This window comes from Neophocaena asiaeorientalis, unplaced genomic scaffold (genome assembly GCF_003031525.2).
Source record: "Neophocaena asiaeorientalis asiaeorientalis breed wild unplaced genomic scaffold, Neophocaena_asiaeorientalis_V1.1 scaffold423, whole genome shotgun sequence".
NCBI classification, from domain to species: domain Eukaryota; kingdom Metazoa; phylum Chordata; class Mammalia; order Artiodactyla; family Phocoenidae; genus Neophocaena; species Neophocaena asiaeorientalis.
The window spans coordinates 697578-713186 of NW_020174133.1; the positions used below are offsets into that span (position 1 = coordinate 697578).

The 15609-nt window shown below is 39.3% G+C and overlaps 1 protein-coding gene across 1 annotated transcript in view; it reads right to left on the reverse strand.

Moving 5' to 3' along the window:
• LMLN (leishmanolysin like peptidase) overlaps window positions 1-15609 on the reverse strand; it is a 70400-nt gene that overhangs the window by 16760 nt on the left and 38031 nt on the right. Inside the window, exons 11-13 of the mRNA XM_024754768.1 lie at window positions 12756-12832; window positions 6508-6618; window positions 312-444 (exon numbers count right to left, since the gene is read on the reverse strand). Of these exons, the coding sequence (XP_024610536.1) occupies window positions 312-444; window positions 6508-6618; window positions 12756-12832 (321 nt within the window). The remainder of the gene's footprint in view (window positions 1-311; window positions 445-6507; window positions 6619-12755; window positions 12833-15609) is intronic.

The window sequence follows — 15609 nt, forward strand, 5'->3', positions numbered from 1 at the left end:
ACAAGCCACAACTAAGACCCGGTGCAGACAAATAAATAAATAAATATATATATATATTTTAATAGATCAAAATAAATATTCTAAATGTCTCTTACCATTACTACAAGACATTACTAGATATTAATTAATTGCTATCAATTAACACGTTGGTTATAAAGAAATGGAAGAATTCTTCAGTTTTTTTCTAACTTACAGAAAACAAATGGGGGCTTATAAATTGAAAAACTTAAGAGAATTCACTCTTCTAATTCAAAATGGAGACTTCTTTTTAAAAGGCTGATTCCTGAAACCGTGCCCCAAACAAGTGTTACCTGGTACTCCTGAGGTAAAGGTTTCAGAAACTTCTGCAAATTACACACTGCAACTGCTCTCTGGTCCTGTCTGCAAGTTAACTGCAATGGATTACTTCTGAGCGTGTTACAGTAAGGGCTCAGCATTTGTCTCCTGTATACAAAGATAAAACACCATGGTATCAAACTCTGAACAAGATATTATAAGTCTACTCTAGAGTCTGTCTTTTCCATTACAATTTCAATATGTTTTAATACCTTAAAACTAATTGCCAAACCAGCTGTAAGTTATAAACTTACTTTTCAAAGCATAAAGGAAATGCTTAATGTAGGTGTGAGGATTAATGCTAGATATATGACTATTTCACTGTTATTAAATAAGGTCCTATTTATCTCTTTCTCCACTTTTGCCATAAAATGGAGTCCCAAGGCCCCTAACTAGTCTCCCTTCTTCTCTCTACCTTTCAGAGTCTTCTTACATTTGTTTTATTTATAATGTCTAGGGGTTTTAGTTGTACTTAGAAGGAGGAATAGGAATGAGTACATCTACATCTTCCCAGAAATGGAAGTAGGACTTGTATTTTTATATTATTTTTAAAAAAAGGTTTCCCGGGGGAGTTCCCTGGTGGCCTAGTGGTTAGGATTCTGGGTTTTCACTGCCATGGTCCGGGTTCAATCCCTGGTCGGGGAACTGAGATCCTGCAAGCTGCACATGGCACCATAAAAAAATTCCCCAGGTGATTGTGATGCATTCAGACTAAGGAACTATGTTGGGGAATAATATGATGTTGTATCCCGCAGGCTTGCAAGCCTGGTAGATGCCCAGCCTCCAGACTGAAGAAAGAGCGCAGAGACAGTGACAAAGACATCAGTGGTTTATTCTTACACATCTGAAACAAAAGCATCCTGGCGTGACACCCCACCGTGTATGGCAGACTGCAGGCAGGACATGGCAGCAATCTTCCCTACTCAGGGGAGAAAGGGGCTACCATTTATGGGGGAACTGACGTCAGGTGGGCTCATCAGTTACCAGGGAAGCCAGCAGCTGGGGTGGAGGCAAGCACGTAGGCAGTTACTGATTAAGCCCTATAATTCAGAGAATTGGATAGTCGTGTGAATGAAGCAGGGACTGGCCAAGCAGATGAACAGAGAGCAAGAGGACAGCCATCTTGAATGGCCTGACCAGATACCTTTTATTTGGCATTTTATGATTAACAGAACTTTCAAATAGTATATAATCTCATTATTTCTAAAAGGAACCCTCCAAAGTAGACGTAGTATCTTCATTTTACTGATAAGTAAAAAGTTTGAGACAATTAGCTTGCCCAAGATCATACAGCTGATGAAGGACACAGCTGAGACTTCAATCTCTCTCTCCAAGGCCAGTGCCTTGCTCATCACAGAAGTACCTGGTGATGGGTACTTGTGTTAAAGATGTTATTCTTATCTTTTGTCATCTGGGCTAGGCCTCAAAGCAGTTTAAATCACTCATAGTTTCTACTAAGGAGTCTGACGTCTGAGTTATAAGCCTGCTGTGAGAAAGCTGCTCCTAAGCAGTAGCAGGAAGCACTGCAGTTACTTTGGGGACAGCTAGTTAACTCCAGCACTACAACCTGATCTGCCAGTGTAGCTGTTCCCAAATGTTGCTGCACATTAGAATCAACTAGAGAGATTTTTAAAGTCTCCATGCCCACCTTGCACCCCATACCAATTGAATCAGAATGTCTGAAGGCAGGAATCAGGCATTAGTATGACTCATAAAAGGACAAACTGATAATTTGAAATTCATCAAAATTAAAAAACTTCTGCTCCACAAAAGCCATATTAAGAGAACTAAAAGTCATATTGGCATAAGACACGAAGAGACATCTCACCCAAGAGGATACGTAGATAGCAAATAAGTACATGAAAAGATGTTCAACATCATTAGCCATTAGGGAAATGCAAATTAAAACCACAATGATATATCACACTACCTTTCAGAATAGCTAAAATAAAAAACGGTGACGGGGGCAGAGTCAAGATGGCGTACTAGGAAGATGCGGAATTTTCGTCTCCTCACAACTAGGGCACCTACCAGGCTCCCGGGGGGCACCATGGAGACCTAAGAGGATGGGAAGAAACCCCAGTGACTGGGTAGGATGTGGGGCGTGGGGGAAGTGACGGGGGAGGAGAAGTGGAGGCGGGATGGGACTGGCACCCCTGACAGGCGGCTGGGGAAGGGGAAGGGATCCCACACCCCAAGGGGGAAACGAGAACCACTGGGAGGGCAGAGGATCAAAAGGGAGCGTGGCCAGGTTTCCCCTGCCCACCTGGACCCCCAGGAACCTGTTGAGAACCCAGGCCTGATCCTCTGCCCACCTAGGCCCCCTCCAGCCACAAGGGTCCTGAGGGAGTGGGAGGGAGGGAAGGGGGAGCAAAAGTAAAGGCTGGACCTACGGGACGGGCAGCCCTGAGGGGTGGATGGGGGAGGGGAAGGAGTTCCTACACCCAGCGGGACCCACCCACAGTTAGGGGTCCAGCCCGATGGTGGACAGCCTGGGGGAGACAGTGGGGGAGGGGTGCAAAGGAACAGAACGGAACGGGGCCAGTGCTTTCCCTGTCCACTTAGGCACCGGGAAGCCTGCTGGGCTCCCAGGCCTAATCCTCTGCCCTTGGAGCCTCCCTCCTGCCACACAGAGCCCAAGCCCCGCCCCTACACCCCCACCCAGAGCCCCACCTCTACACTCGGAGACCCCCTCTGAGACCCCCTCCAACGGCGCTGGGCCTAAACCCACCTGCCCCTATAGCCAAGGCTTTATTTTATTTTTCCTCTTTTAGATTGGGGTTCTGTTTTACGTTATTGATTCATTGTTGTTGATCCTTTTATATTTTTATTTTTCCTAAACTGCCTCTCCCCTTCTGGGCAGGTCCTAAGCAGAGGCCCCGTCCCATGCTCAAATTTCACCCCCCACCCTTCTAGATCCTGCCCCACCCTAAACTCCGCCTCTGCCTAAGTTCCACCTCCACCTCCCCAGCCTAAACTGTGCCCCCATAGCCAAGGCTTTTTTTTTTTCATCTTTTAGATTGGGGTTCTGTTTTACCTTGTTGATTCACTGTTGTTGATTCTTTTATATTTTTCCTAATAAAGCTTTTATTTTTCTAATTTTATTTTATTCTTTATACTTTGTTAATGATCTCTCCTTTTGGCTTGTTGCCCCCCTCCCTTTTTCTTCTTTTTTTTGCTATGGTTTTATTTTACCTTGTTGCAGTTGTTTCAATTATAGTTTTATTTTTCCTGATGTATTTTTATCTTTCTAATTTTATTTTGTATTTTATTCTTTAATATTGTACCGTTCCTTCTTTTCTTTCTTTCTTCCTTTTTTTTTTTTTTACTGTGCCATGAAGCTTGTGGGATCTTGGTTCCCAGGACAGAGGTCGGGTGGGAGCTCTGAGTCCAAACTGCTGGACTAACAGAGAACCTCAGACCCTAGGGAATATCAATCAGAGTGAAGCCTCCAGAAGGTCCTCATCTCAGCACCAAGACCCAGCTCTGTCTAACTGCCTGCAAACTCCAGTGCTGAATGTCTCAGGCCAAACAAACAGTAAGACAGGAATAAGCACCACCCATCAAAAAAAACAAAACAAACAAACAAAAAAGAAATGACAAAAAAATATGTTACAGAAGAAGGAGCAAGGTGAAAACCTACAAGACCAAATAAACAAAGAAGAAATAGGAAACCTACCTGAAAAAGAATTCAGAGTAATGACATTAAAGATAATCCAAAATCTCGGAAACAGAATGGAGAAAATACAAGAAACATTTATCAAGGACCTAAAAGAACTAAAGAGCAAGCAAACAGTGATGAACAACACAATTACCAAAACTACAAATACTCTGGAAGGAATCAGTAACAGAATAACTGAGGCAGAAGAACGGATAAGTGAGCTGGAAGACAGAATGGTGGAAATAACTGCCAGGGAGCAGAATAAAGAGAACAGAATGAAAAGAATTGAGGACAGTCTGAGAGACGTCTGGGACAACATTAAACGTACCAACATTCGAATTATAGGGGTCCCAGAAGAAGAAGAGAAAAAGAAATGGTCTGAGAAAATATTTGAAGAGATTATAGTCAAAAACTTCCCTAACATGGCAAAGGAAATAGTCAATCAAGTCAATCAAGTCCAGGAAGCACAGAGAGTCCCATACAGGATAAATCCAAGGAGAAACATCCAAGACACATATTAACCAAACTATCAAAAATTAAATACAAAGAAAAAATATTAAAAGCAGCAAGGGAAAAGCAACAAATAACATACCTTAAAAAACTAAAAATAGAACTACCAAATGTCCTAGAAAACCCACTACTGGGCATATACCCTGAGAAAAGCATAATTCAAAGAGTCATGTACCACAATGTTCACTGCAGCCCTATTTACAATAGCCAGGACATGGAAGCAACCTAAGTGTCCATCAACAGGTGAATGGATAAAGATGTGGCACATATATATAATGGAATATTACTCAAGCCATAAAAAGAAACAAAATTGAGTTATTTGTAGTGAGGTGGACGGACCTAGAGTCTGTCATACAAAGTGAGTCAGAAAGAGAAAAACTAATACCGTATGCTAATACATATATATGGAATTTAAAAAAAAAGTGGTTCTGAAGAACCTAGGGGCAGGACAGGAATAAAGACACAGACATAGAGAATGGACTTGAGGACATGGGGAGGGGGAAGGGTAAGCTGTGACAAAGCGAGAGAGAGGCATGGACATATATACACTACCAAATGTAAGGTAGATAGCTAGTGGGAAGCAGCCGCATAGCACAGGGAGATCAGCTCGGTGCTTTGTGACCACCTAGAGGGGTGGGATAAGGAGGGTGGGAGGGAGACGCAAGAGGAAGGGGATATGCGGATATACGTATACATATAGCTGATTCACTTTGTTATACAGCAGAAACTAACACAACATTGTAAAGCAATTATACTCCAATAAAGATGTTTAAAAAAAAAAAAGACAATACCAAATGCTGGTGAGCATGTGGAGAAACTGTTATTCCTCATACATCGCTGGTTGGAATATAAAATGGTATAGTCATTCTGGAAAAGAGTTTGGCAGTTTCTTACAGCACTAAACTTGCAACTACCGTATTACACAGTGATTGCACTCCTAGGCACTTATTCTAGAAAAATGAAGATTTATGTTCACACAAAATCCTGTACACAAAAGTTTATATCAGCTTTATTCACAATAGCCAAAAACTAGAAACAACCCAGATGTCAACATGTGAATGGTTAAACAAACTGTGGTATATCCATATCATGGAATATTATTCTGCCATAAAAATGAGCAAAGTTTTGATATACACAACTGGGTGAATCCTCAGAAAATTATGCTGAGTGAAAAAAGCCAATCCTAAAAGGGTATATACTGTTATGAGTCCATTTATATAACGTACTTGAAATGACAAAATTACAGAAATGCAGAACGGATCAGTAGTTTCCAGGGGTGGGAGGGAAGTGGGTATGGTTACAAAAGGTCAATAGGAGGGATCCCTGTGGTGATCCAAATATTTTGCATCCGACTGTATCAATGTCAATATCCTGGGTGTGATATGTACTACAGTTTTGCAAGATGTTACCAATCAAGGAAACTGGATAAAGTACACATGAGATCTCTATTTTTTCTACAACTGTATATGAATCTACAATTACCTCAAAAAGTTTAAAAATATATACATTTGTAAATAAATGAGTGCGTGTGTGTGTGTGCATTTCCCCCAAAATTGGAGACTGTAGTTTTTAAAAAGCTTGCTAGGTAATTATGAGATGGATCCAGATTAGAGAACCACTATTCAAATGTTGCTTTATGTTTTTGATACTGAATCAATAGTTGCATCTATGTTTATGAGTGAATTCTCTGAAGAAAACAAATAAGAATGCTAGAGTATGCAAAATTTTGCAATATATATATTTATGAATTACAAGGTAAACAGAAATGTTTTATGGCTCTGGTGCTCACACTGTAGATTCTTTTGGTATATGCTTTAAAACAATACTGTGGCTACTTATTATGATATTATCATAAAGAACTGTAGATGGTTTTCTACACATTTTGAAATTGAACTGTTTAGACCACATTTTGAAAATAGGGACACTATAGGCTCTGGATAGAGAACAAAATCAGGAATAAACTGTGTCATCAAAGACATTAGGAGGAAATGCATCCTTACTTTTGTCTCTGCTGATCAATCCAGAATTTACAGCTCCTCCTGACAAAGTCACAGCCCAATCCTCGGCCCCAGTCTAACTTCTCAGCCATGCTGTAATTAGCTTTATACCAGCTGTGGAAATAATTGAAACAAAGCACTTTATATTACTGTCATTTAAAAAACAACTCCAGCATACCAATTACAAATCTCAACAATGAGCAAACTAGAACCTCAAAAAGGACTTTGGTGACCATCCCCACAGATGAGCATTTACAAACAAAGTCCTTGCTGCACAGGATCACTGCAGCAGGGACTGTGAAATTTTAGTCTTGAGGAAAACATGAGTACTCGAGGGTGCTTTTACATTTGAAAAAAACCAAACCAAACCAAACCGTGTTCCCACTGTAATTTTCAAAGATGATATAAGTCACAGAGGAGAAAATGATTAAGGTGTGAGACAAGGAGAATAAAGGGCAAAGACACAAAGAGAATGAGAGAAAAAGAGAAGGGAGTAAACTGAAGAACAAAAGTAGAATTACTAGTTGTCTAGCCTTTACCTAATCTGATCCAGTTGGCCCTAGTTTCTTGCTTCCCTGGCCTTGAATTTGTGATATTCTATCAATATGGCTCCTGCTTGTGACTAAACATTACACCATTATAATAAGACAAATGAATACTATGGCCAATACATTAAAAATGTTCCAATTTCAGAGAAAAACCACAGTGATTTATTGATACTTTCCTGGCAAAATTAATCAAAGGCAATGAACCTACTTTTAGTTTTTCTTCTTTATTCTTAATGACAAGATTAGTTTACAAGTTATAAAGCTATACAAAACAGCTTCTTTCATGCTTGTATTATATCTTCTCCCCTTAGAATTACCAAAACAGTAATAAATACACAGGCTCAAAAGTTGAGGGAATGATAAGAATCATCCCCTCCACTCTAGCACTTCCCACAAAATCTAACAACAGCAGAAATATGTAACATAGCATCTTTCAAAACCTTCTCTCCTTTCAAAGAACAGAACACTGAGAGAGAAACTGAAGAAATAAAGCCTGGCACTCCAATACCAAAATGCCTGAAACCTCTGCAGCTACAGTGTAAGTCACCTTAATTAGCTAACTTGGTATCACAGCAGGTCAAGCTGCTCGGATAGTAACAGGTGCCCTCAATCTTGCACACTAGCAAGTATTTTAGCAGTGCCTAGGTAAGGAAGTCATTCTCCCAAAGGATAAAATATAATGTAATTAGATTCCCTTAGGAATTACCATATCTAGTATAGGTTGACGAGTTCAAAGCATAGTATCAACACTGTCATTAAACCATCTGCTAGGCACTCCAGCTACATTTCTTGAAACCTCCTTCATGTTTTCTTTGCAGTTCTTCCTGTACTATTAGTCAACAGTTATTAGGCACTTCTTATGTGCTAGGCACTTTGCTAAGTGTAGCTAAGGCTACAGCAGTGAATAAACACTTTCTGCCCTTGTGAACAATATAATCTAGTGGGGAAGGCAGATAACAAAAAGAAAATTACAAGTGTGATAAGTAGGACAGGGGTTAAGTACAAGGTGATAATAGGAGCACACTGATAGGGAAACCTAAGCTAGTCTGGGGAATTAGGAAAGGTTTTTCTGAGGAAGCAACTTTAAGCTAAACCTAGAAGGGTGAGCACAAGTTAGCTGAGGGAGCAATTAGAAACAAGATTTCTTGGTGGCATTAGTGGGTTGTGAAATCAATTTAGTGGATCTTAATCAACGTTTCTTTCTCTCTCTCTTTTAAAATCAATAGAATACATCTGTAAAAAAAATTACATATTAAAATAAAAGATTAAAAAATAAAATCAATAGAAAAGAGGACTACATTGTAGATAGTAAGGGTAAATATTGTTTCGTGAAACTTTGAATGATTCAGTTGTTTTTAATTAATTAATTTTGGGCTGCACTGGGTCTTTCTTGCTACGCGCGGGCTTTCTCTAGTTGTGGTGAGTGGGGGCTACTCTTCATCGTGGTGTGAGGACTTCTCATGGCAGTGGCTTCTCTTGTTGTGGAGCATGGGCTCTAGGCATGCGGGCTTCAGTACTTGTGGCGTGCGGGCTTCAGTAGTTGTGGCCTGCGGGCTCAGTAGCTGTGGCTCATGAGCTCTAGAGTGCTAGTTGTGGCGCACAGGCTTAGCTGCTCTGCGGCACGTGGGATCTTCCCGGACCAGGGATTGAACCCATGTCCCCTGCATTGGCAGGCAGATTCTCAACCACTGTGCCACCAGGGAAGTCCCGAATGATTCAGTTTTACATGTAATAGCTAATACTTAATTGGCCCTTACAATGTGCCAAGTACTCTATTAAGGAGTACTTGGCACATTGTAACTCATTCAAGGCTCATAAAACTCTATGAGGTAGATATCACTTTTTATCCCTATTTTATAGAGGAAAGAACTGAGGCAAGGATACAACTAGTAAATGGCAGAGCTGGGATTTGAATCTAGGGTTCTGGCTTCAATGTTTTTGAGCTTTTAAAAAGAATGGAAATATAATTCACATATCATAAAATTTACCCTCATAATGTGTACAATTCAATGTTTTTAGTATATTCACAAGGTTGTGCAACCATTACCACGATCTAATTTCAGAACATTTTCATCACCCCCAAAAAAACTATGTACCCATTAGCAGTCACTCCTTAGTCCCTGGCAACCACTAGTCTATTGCCTGTCTTTGTAGGTTAGCGTATTGTGGACCTTTCATAGAAATGGAGTGTGGTCCTTTGCGTCTGGCTTCTTTCACTTGGCATAATATTTTCAAGGTTTATACGTCTCATAGCATGTATTAGTACTTCATTCCTTTTTTTAAACATTTTTAGAGCAGTTTTAGGTACACAGCAAAACTGAATGGCCAGTACAGAGTTCCCATACACCCCCTGCCCTGCAACCCACATACCTTCCCCCTACTATCAATATACTGCAACAGAGTGCTGCATTTGTTACAATCAATAAACCTACATTGACACGTCATCATCACCTAAAATCCATAGTTTATATTAGGGTTTACTGTTGGTGTTGTACATTCAATGAGTTTGGACAAATATATAATGACATGTAGCCATCATTATTCGTACAGTATCATACAGAATAATTTCATTGTCCTTAAAACCCTCTGTGGTCTGCTTGTTCATCCCTCCTTTCCCTTAACCCCTGGCAAACACTGATCTTTTTACTCTCTCCATAGTTTTGCCTTTTCCAGGATGTCATAAAGTTGGAATCATACAGTATGTAGCCTTTTCAGATTGGCTTCTTTCACTTAGCAATATGCATTTAAGGTTCCTTCATGTCCTTTTATGGCTTGACAGCTCATTTCTTTTTAGCTCTGAATAATATTCCATTGTCTGGATGTACCACAATTTATTTATCCATTCACATACTGAAGGACAACTTGGTTGCTTCCACGTTTTGGCAATTATGAATAAAGCTGCTATAAACCTCTGTATAGAGGTTTTTTTGTAGGCCTAAGTTTTTAATCCATTTGATTAAATACCAAGTAGCATAATTGCTGGGTTGCTATGGTATGAGTATGTCTGGTTTTGTAAATCAATGCCAAACTATTTTCCAGAGTGGCTGTATCCTTTTACATTCCCATCAGCAGTGTATGAGGGTTCCAATTTTGCCACATCAATATTTGCCATTGTCTTTTTTTTTTTTTTTTTTTTTTTTTGGGCTTGCTGCATGGCTTGTAGGATCTCAGTTCCCTCACCAGGGACCGAACCTGCACCCTCGGCAGTGAAAGCGCGGAGTCCTAACCACTGAATTCCCTGCCATTGTCTTTTTTATTATAGCCATCCTAGTGGGTGTGAAGTAGCACTGTGGTTTTCATTTGCATTTCCCCAATGATGCTGAGAATCATTTCATGTGCTTATTAATCATTTGTATATCTTTAGAGAAATATCTATTGAAATCCCTCACCAATTTTATTTATTTATTTGTTTGTTTGTTTGTACGCAGGCCTCTCACTGTTGTGGCCTCTCCCATTGCGGAGCACAGGCTCCAGACGCGCAGGCTCAGCGGCCATGGCTCACGGGCCCAGCCGCTCCGTGGCATGTGGGATCTTCCTGGACTGGGGCACGAACCCGTGTCCCCTGCATCAGCAGGTGGACTCTCAACCACTGCACCACCAGGGAAGCCCCCTCACCAATTTTTAAATTGAGTTGTCTTTTTATTTCGAGTTGTAAGAGTTCTTTATATATTCTGGGTACTAGATCCTTATCAGATAGATAATTGGCAAATATTTTCTCCTTTTGTGAGTTCTTTCCACTTTCTTGATAGTGCCCTTTGAAGTACAAGTATTTAATTTTGATGAAGTCCAATTTATCTATTTTTTCTTTGGTTGCTTGTGCTTTTGGTGTCATATCTAAGAAATCACTGCCTAATCTAGTATCATGAAGATTTACACCAATATTTCCTTCTAAGAGTTGTATAGTTTTAGCCTTATATTTAGGTCTTCAATCCATTTTGAGTTAATTTTTATATATCATGTGTGGTAGGGGTTCATTCTTTTGTATATGGATATCTAGTTGTCCCAACACCATTTGTTGAAAAAACTATTCTTTCCCCATTAAATGGTTTTGGCACCCTCGTCAACATCTTTACTCTTACCATTATATATGTATGTGTGTACTTTGGTGGTGATGTATTTCTCACTGTGAGAGACACCATGCCTAAAAAACTTCTAAACAACATTTTGCAGAATGTGTGAAGGGCTTTGGGCAGTAGAAAGGACCACCTGAGATGCAGGGAGACATTAAAAAAAGGCAACTATAGTAATCCAAGGAAAAGATAATGGTGGCCTTGATAAATGTGACCCAAAAAGTAGACAGACTCCTGGGATACTGAAGAGCTAAAAATTAAGCAAGATTTATGATTGATTAGATGTGAGTGGTAGGGAGAGGGAGTTGTCAAGGATGATTCCCAGGTTTCTGGATGGAAACATGATAATGTCTTTTACTGGGAGAATAAACTTAGCTAATCTACACTGAAGTCTTATGGATTTATGAAAATTAATTTCCACATCTACAATTTAAAAATGCTGCCAGATACTTAGAAACATCTGGCTCATTTTTCTCTTGCACCAGAAAAAGGAAGAAATGCTTTAAAATTCACCAGTGCCGTGGTTTCACTAGTCACTCACACACTCCACAGTGCTTTTATATCCTACTGGTATCTTAAAGAAACTAGCATTATTTACAGAAGGGCTATAAATAGGTTGTTAAACAGAGCAGCAGGACCACTTTTGTTGGCCATTGCTTGTTAGAGATAAATGGGAAAGAGCTATAATGGCACTAAAAGGAATCCAGCATTTTTTTTTTCTTTTCAAAACTACGAATTTCCCGGGCTTCCCTGGTGGCGCAGTGGTTGACAGTCCGCCTGCCGATGCAGGGGACACGAGTTCGTGCCCCGGTCTGGGAAGATCCCACATGCCGCGGAGCGGCTGGGCCCGTGAGCCGTGGCCGTTGAGCCCGTGCGTCCGGAGCCTGTGCCCCGCGGCGGGGGAGGCCACGACAGTGGGAGGCCCACATACCGCAAAAAAAAAAAAAGAATTTCCCTACTTGGTCCACTGAAAATGACGAGAAGCAATGACAACCCAGTAGAAATGAACACAGTCCCTAGATTGTGGTTTCTAAAAGCTATTCTCCATCAAAAGGAACATTCCAGTGCTCCTTGGAAGACTGGCTAATGCCAGATGTAGGATGATACAGGGTATGTGCAAATCAGCCTGGTACATCCTGCTATACCAAAAAGCAAGGAAGCTATCAAAAACTGAGACTTGTTAAAAAAAAAAACCCAGGAACCCACAGCAAAAAAGACTCCCACGGAGTCATTTAAAAACAGTATTCTATTGCTTTACAAAAAAGTTCTACTGCCTTAAAAACCAGGAATCTATACATAAACCAATTTCACTTACAATTAAAAAAAATTGTTTAGGTAAGCTTTTCCTTCATATCTGCATGGCCTCTACTTATTAAAAAATCTCATAATGCCAGGGATTTATTTCTATTCATTACTATACACCTCAGGGTCTCAAACATTTACTTAATGAATGAATGGAGCTGGTACAGGTAATGGATAGCTAACTGCACAAAATTTTAAAAATAGGTACATTTTACTTCAGTGTAAAATGTCAGTATTTTCTTAAGCTAATGTTTGTTTCATCTTAATAGTAATCTTAATATTCATTTCATTTTAATAAACAATTCATATAAAATTCTCACAGCTGTCTTACCCAGTGTCCTCCATTAACGCCAGAGTGATTCGAGAGAGGACTCGGTTCTGGGTGTGAGAACCAGTCATTGCTTCATTCTGAAAATCACCAACAGATTTTAATTAGAAGACTGGACTCCTTGCAAGTCCCAATAATTTCCATGAGTGTTTTGATGTATATTTAAAACGTTGCAAGTGTGAGGGCTGACAAAATATTGACTTAAAATAGTGGAATACATAAGTCGTCTTTAAGATGACAAGACTGAAGCTTAAAGCAAAATCTACTTTCTGCCTCAAATGTCTATAGTGTATACAATTTCCCTGTAATGATAGATAACTAGCATTTAGAACTCTGTGATAAAAATGAAGATAAATATATGGAAACAGAACTACTATAAAAACATTACACTATTCAGGCAAAGTAAAGTGGGTGGTTCAGACAGATGCCCAGATAATGGAGTGGGGAATGGAATACTTGCCTGAATTACAAAGAAAATGCTTTTATAACCAACTTCCTATACTTTGCGATCACAGAAATACATATTAATATGCAAAACAAGTATCACAGAATCATAGGATCAAAGGAGTTGCCTGAGGGAACCAAAATATCAAGGTCTACTAACTACCCAATGTCTTTTTTTTTTTTTCCAGTGTCTTAATTTGTATAATAAAATTCCTACCAGGAGGTCACCTAATGGTAAGGACTTCACTGTCTCTCAAGGAAGCATATTCTATCTTTGGGAAGCTCTGATTATTCCTTTTTTTGGGGCAGGGGGCGCCTGTACGGCTTGCAGGATCTAAGTTCCCAGACCAGGGATCAAACCCATGATTTGATCAGCAGCGAAAGCACGGAGTCCTAACCACTGGACTCCAGGGAATTCCCGTATTCTGCTAATCTTTATGTTGAACGCTGGATGGCCATCTCAAGTACTTTAATATCATCTTTTTAAAAAAATAGTTCAAGGACACAAAGCTGATTTCAGAGGAAAGGCAGCAGTTAATGAAACCAATAAAATGACTACTCTCAAGTCTTCTATTGAAAACTAAGTAAATTTTCATTTCTGGACAATCTACAGCTTTCTAAAGGGAATCACTTGAGAAAACTGCTTAAGGAAAATAAACTTATTCCCATGTGATAAATAAGTGTACATGTCTTCCGTAAGTTTTTATCACTGTTACTTTGTGATCACCTAGATAAGAACAGTCAGCACAAGCATTAATTTCACTCTTTTCATAATTTTGCTAACTTGGATCATGGTGTATGTAACCTGCAACTATTTAATTATTTAAACAGACGTCTAAAACAAAAATACACACACACACACACGTATACACCCTTTGACCCAGAAATTCCATTTCCAGGGATTTATCCTTCCTTTTTCTATATAAACAAATCTGATCTTGCATTAACTTTCTAGTTCTGCTCCCCTGGAAACCTAATAAGGGTAGAATGTCAACTGTGTTACTAGGCAACAGGACTTAAGGAAAAAACACCACCCATTATGCCTCTAGACTTGGGATTACTATAAATGAACAGGAATACCTGTTGGTAAACCACAGTTTTGGACTTCTCTGTGTGCAGTGATTCTTATGGGTATGTCCCTTATAGGCATCTGGAAGTTATGTCTATGAAACTGTTAAAAAAAGATGTTGGTTCTTATTTGGGACATGGTACTTCTAAGCCAGGCTGGTTCTTGCACCCCTCTATTATGGTCTTGTGCTTATGGTATTTGAGCTGGAGGGAGAGGGAGAGAGGCATGGATGACAGCCGTTAGACTACTGTGTAGAGCACTAGAGAAATGCCTGACTCTGACATGCTGACATGCTGTACTTTCTTTCTTGTATCCTTCTAATGGTTTTTGAATGTGACCTGTTTAGGTCTTATAGGTTTGACTGACTGTTTAGTTGAACCAAAGAACACCTACTGGAATGCCACTCCTGTAAGGCACTGAAGATATAAATAAATTGCTCATTACAACATTTTTAAGACAAAAAATTTAAAACATAATTATTCATTAAAAAGGACTGTTTTTACATTCATATAATATTATGTAGCTGTTTAAAAATAAGTAGATCCATGTATACAGTCTATTCTACTAATGCATGTATTTTTGTAATGTAAATGAGCTCATGTGAGACTAGTAAATAAGGGAATGACATCAGTATAAGATGGAATCATGTTGGTTCATAATGATTCCTCTCTGGATTTTAATGTTTTATGCAATGGAGCAATAGCAGCTAAATTAATCACTTTGCTTGTACACCTGAAACTAATACAACATTGTTAATCAACTATGTTCCAATATAAAATAAAAATTAAAAAACAAACAAAAAACCAAAATACACTAAGACAGCAGAACACAGCAACAGAGGAGTGCTGTGCTGTGTATGATGCTCATTCACTCCATGTTCTTCCAACTGGCTCAGTATGGCCAGAGGCTTTGTCTTCGAAGTGTTTGTTGCATTGTTCTCTTACCTTTGTACATTTTACTCTTGTCCCCATTATTCAGATTTATAGTCTCCCATCTACCTACCACTGCCTTTTGCTGTTGTTTAAGGTAAAGAAATACTAGAGTAAATATAGGAGTTTATTTATTGGAAATATGATGTCCTTTCAGACTGAGCTAGTACTTTTATTATGACTTATTGCTTTTGTTAATAACCTGGTATTTGTGTTTCCTACAATCCTTGTTACTTTTAGTGTTTGATCTTGAAGAAAGAGGTTCCTTAGGAAAGCATACATTGTATGATAGCAGAAGCACTTATACTGCCTTGGAAAGATGTCTAAGATATATTGTTAAATGAAAAAAGTTGCACAAATGTATGAACCTATTTAAAAAAAACTGTGTCAGTGTTTCTGTCTGTCTATCTAACAT